Source organism: Telopea speciosissima, unplaced genomic scaffold (genome assembly GCF_018873765.1).
Source record: "Telopea speciosissima isolate NSW1024214 ecotype Mountain lineage unplaced genomic scaffold, Tspe_v1 Tspe_v1.0479, whole genome shotgun sequence".
In the NCBI taxonomy this organism is placed as follows: Eukaryota; Viridiplantae; Streptophyta; class Magnoliopsida; order Proteales; family Proteaceae; genus Telopea; species Telopea speciosissima.
This window is the reverse complement of record NW_025317815.1, coordinates 1-5,000: the sequence shown is the minus strand read 5'-3', so window position 1 is coordinate 5,000 and position 5,000 is coordinate 1. Positions and strand designations below refer to the sequence as shown.

General features: G+C 31.1%; 1 protein-coding gene and 1 pseudogene across 3 annotated transcripts in view; both read left to right on the top strand.

The window, feature by feature from the left end:
* The window catches only part of LOC122648110 (protein TIC 214-like), an 8,140-nt gene extending 3,946 nt beyond the window's left edge, over positions 1–4,194 (top strand). For all 3 annotated transcript variants that reach the window (XM_043841368.1, XM_043841370.1, XM_043841369.1), the window contains exon 2: positions 1–4,194. This exon is cut by the window's left edge. In XM_043841368.1, the coding sequence (XP_043697303.1) occupies positions 1–3,544 (3,544 nt within the window). In that variant the 3' untranslated portion in view covers positions 3,545–4,194.
* Positions 4,195–4,204: 10 nt separating this feature from the next.
* On the top strand, positions 4,205–4,994 carry LOC122648111 (annotated as a pseudogene).
* The last annotated feature ends 6 nt before the right edge of the window (positions 4,995–5,000 follow it).

The following is a 5,000-nucleotide window of genomic DNA, read 5'->3' as shown; positions in this document are numbered from 1 at the left end:
AGAATCATCAGAGGATCCGATTCGTTTAAGGAAAACCAAACATATAATCATTTTTACTGAGAACAATGCGAATACCAATACTTATACAAATAATACAAAAAATTATGATCAAGTGGACGAAGTGACTTTAATACGTTATTCACAACAACCGAATTTTCGTCGAGATCTAATCAAAGGATCCATGCGCTCTCAAAAACGTAAAACAACTATAGGGAAACTCTTTCAAGCAAATGTGCATTCGCCGCTTTTTTTGGACAGAATAGACAAACCTTTTTTTTTTCATATCTCCGGAATGATGAGGCTAATTTTTAGGAATTTGATGGGGAAAAATACAGAATTCGAAACTTTGGATTCTGAGGAGAAAAAAACGCAGGAGAAAAAAGAAGAAAAAGAGCGAATAGAAATAGCAGAAACCTGGGATAATATGCTATTTGCTCAAACAATAAGGGGTTGCTTATTAATAACCCATTCGATTCTTAGAAAATATCTTGTATTGCCTTCATTGATAATAGCTAAAAATGTCGTTCGTATTTTTTTATTTCAAATCCCCGAGTGGTACGAAGATTTTAAAGCGTGGAATAGAGAAATTCATGTTAAATGCACTTATAACGGTGTGCAATTATCAGAAAGAGAATTTCCAAAAAACTGGTTAATAGAAGGTATTCAGGTAAAGATTCTCTTTCCTTTCTGTTTGAAACCTTGGTATAGATCTAAGCTACGATCGCACCATAGAGATCCAATGAAAACAAAAGGCAAAAAAGCTAATTTTTGTTTTTTAACAGTCTGGGGAATGGAAACGGAACTTCCTTTTGGTTCTCCCCGAAAACAACCATCTTTTTTTAAACCCATTTTTAAAGAACTCGAAAAAAAAATTCAAAAAGTGAAAAAGAAATTTTTTTTAGTTCTAAAAAATTTAAAAGAAAAAAAAAAAAAAAGATCGAGTGACAACGAAAATCTAAAAAATTCACAAAATTCTATAATTAGAAATCAGATTATTCATGAATCATCCATTCGAGTCAGATCCACGGATTGGACAAATTATTCACTGGCAGAAAAAAAAACGAAGAATCTAGCTAATAGGACAAACACAATTAGAAATCAAATAGAAAAAATCACAAAAGACAAGAAAAAAATATTTCTAACCTCAGAGATAAATATTAATCCTAAGGAAACAAGTTGTGATATTAAAAAATCAAAATCGACGAAAAATTTTTGGCAGATATTAAAAAGAAGAAATACCCGATTAATACGTAAATGGCATTTTTTTTTTAAATTTTTCATTGAAAAGATACACATAGATACTCTTCTATATATCATTAATATTCCCAGGATCAATGCACAACTTTTCCTTGAATCAACAAACAAAATTATTGATAAATACATTTACAATTACAATACTAAAATAAATCAAGAAGATATTAATGAAACAAATCAAAATACAATTCACTCTATTTCGACTATAAAAAAGTCGCTTTTTAATACTAGTAATAAAAATTCGCAGATTTCTTGTGATCAATCTTCCTTGCCACAAACATATGTTTTTTACAAATTATCGCAAACTCAAGTTATTAATAAGTATCGCTTGAGATCTGTACTTCAATACCACGGAACATCTCTTTTTCTTAAGGATATAATAAAGAATTTTTTTGAAACACAAGAAATACTTCATTCCGAATCAAGGCATAAGAAATTTCGGAATTCTAGAATTAATGAATGGAAAAACTGGTTAAAGGGTCATTATCAATATGATGTATCTCAGACTAGATGGGCTAGATTAGTACCACAAAAATGGCGAAATAGAGTCAATCAACGCCGTAGGGCTCAAAATAAAGATTCAAAAAAATTGGGTTCATATGAAAAAGACCAATTAATTCATTCCGAAAAAGAAAACGATTCTACGGTGGAGTCATTACCGAATCAAAAAGAAAAATTTAAAAAACACTACAGATATGATCGTTTATCACATAAATATATTAATTATAATTATGAAAGTAGGAAGGACTTATATATTTATGGATCACCCTTACAAGTAAACGAGAGTCGAAAGATTCCCTATAATTACAACACACATAAACTTGAATCGTTTTATGGGCTAGAAGATATCTCTATTAATGATTATCTAGGGGAAGATTATCTTATTGAGACGGAGAAAAATCCAGATAGAAAATATTTTGATTGGGGGATTCTCCATTTTTTTCTTATAAAAAAGGCCAATATTGAGGCCTGGGCCAATATGGATACTGGGACCAACATTCAAAAAAATACTAAGACTGGGACTGATTATTATCAAAATAAAATACAAATAATAGAGAAAATGGATAAAAAAGATCTTTTTTTTCTCACGATTCATCAAGAAATCAACCCATCCAAGCAAAGGTTTTTTTTTTTTGATTGGATGGGAATGAATGAAGAAATACTAAATCGTCCCGTATCGAATTTGAAATTTTGGTTCTTCCCAGAATTACTCCTACTATTTGATGCATATAAGATGAAACCGTGGGTCATACCAATCAAATTACTTCTTTTAAATTTGAATAGAAATAAAAACATTAGTGAAAATAAAAACATCAATAGAAAAGAAAAAGGGGATCTTTTTATATCATCTAAAAAAAAAAAATCTCTTGAATTGGAGAATCGAAATCAAAAAGAACCGCTAGGACAAGGAGATTTTGAATCAGTTCTACCAAAGCAACAAAAAGATCTTGAAGAAGATTATGCGGGATTAAACATTCAAAAAGGTAGAAAGAAAAAGAAAAAGAAATTCAAGAGCAATAGCAATACAGAATGGTACTTAGATTCTTTCCTGAAAAAATATTTTATTTTTCAATTCAGATGGAATGATCCTTTGAGTCAAAGAATGATAAATAATATCAAGGTATATTGTCTCCTGCTTAGACTGATAAACCCAAAAGAAATTATTATATCCTCTATTCAAAGAGGAGAACTGAGTCTGAACGTAATGCTGATTCAGAGGGATCTAACTTTTACAGAATTGATAAAAAGGGGGATATTTATTATCGAACCGATTCGTCTGTCTATAAAATGGGATGGAAAATTTTTTATGTATCAAACCATAAGTATTTCATTAGTCCATAAAAGTAAACAACAAACTAATCAAAGATACCGAGAAAAAAGATATATTGATAAGAATGATTTTGATGGATCGATCGCAAGATATGAAAAAATGGTTGGGGGTGGGAGTGAAAATTACTATGATTTGCTTGTTCCTGAAACTATTTTATCGCCTAAACGTCGTAGAGAATTGAGAATTTTAATTTGTTTCAATTTTAAGAATGGAAATGCTCTAGATAGAAATCTAATATTTTGGAATGGAAACAACGTAAGGAACTGTGGTAAATTTTGGAATGAGAACAAAGATGTTGATAGAGATAAATTCATTAACATGAAATTGAAGTTCTTTCTTTGGCCCAATTATCGATTAGAAGATTTAGCTTGTATAAATCGCTATTGGTTTAATACCAATAATGGTAGTCGTTTCAGTATGTCAAGGATACATATGTATCAACGATTGAAAATTAGTTGATACTATATATTCGTGTCATATCTGCTATATGAAGGTAAACAGACGCCCCCTGTATTACATTTTGACACAGGATTGAATGACGTATCAATTCAATCTAGGAATGAATTGATAAAACTTAATTTAATAAATTTGATAGAAAAAGAAGAAAAAAAAAAAAGAGTACATGAATAAATTCAGATGGTTTTGTATACTAGATTAAAGGGTCTGGCATTATTATTACTGATTGGTAAAATCCATATCTGTAGAAAAGAAAGAAATATAGGAAAAGAATTCTTTATATGGTAAAAAATTCATTTATCTCGATTATTTCACAAGAAAAAGAAAAAAAAGAAGAAAACAGAGGATCTGTTGAATTTCAAATATTCAATTTCACCAATAAGATACGGAGGCTTACTTCACATTTGGAATTGCACAGAAAAGACTATTTATCTCAGCGAGGTCTACGGAAAATTTTGGGAAAACGTCAACGGCTGTTGGCTTATTTGTCAAAGAAAAATGGAGTCCGTTATAAACAATTAATTAGTCAGTTGGATATTCGAGAGGCAAAAACTCGTTAATTTGAAGATTCGTTTTGAATTATTTGATTTATTAGATCTTGAATTTTTATGAATTTCGTTTCGTTTTCAGCAATTGATGGAATAATGAATCGGGAAAAAAGATATGACTGTACCAGTTACAAGAAAAGACCTTATGATAGTCAATATGGGTCCTCACCATCCATCAATGCATGGTGTTCTTCGACTCATCGTTACTTTAGATGGTGAAGATGTTATTGACTGTGAACCCATATTGGGTTATTTACACAGAGGAATGGAAAAAATTGCAGAAAACCGAACAATTATACAATATCTGCCTTATGTAACACGTTGGGATTATTTAGCTACTATGTTCACAGAGGCAATAACAGTAAATGGACCAGAACAGTTGGGAAACATTCAAGTACCTAAAAGAGCTAGCTATATCAGAGCTATTATGCTGGAACTAAGTCGTATAGCTTCTCATTTGTGTTATGGCTTGAATACTTTTATGTGCAGATATCAGGCACAGACACTTTTTTTCTATATTTTTAAAGAGAGAGAGAGTTGATATATGATCTATTTGAAGCTGCCACAGGTATGCGAATGATGCATAATTATTTATGTATCGGAGGAGTAGCTGCTGATTTACCTCATGGCTGGATAGATAAATGTTTGGATTTCTGCAATTATTTTTTAACAGTGGTTGCTGAATATCAAAAGCTTATTACGCGGAATCCCATTTTTTTGGAACGAGTTGAGGGGGTGGGCATTATTGGTGGAGAAGAAGCAATAAATTGGGGTTTATCAGGACCAATGCTACGAGCTTCCGGAATCGAGTGGGATCTTCGTAAGGTTGATCATTATGAATTACATGACGAATTTGATTGGGAAATTCAATGGCAAAAGAAGGAGATTCATTAGCTCGTTATTTAGTACGA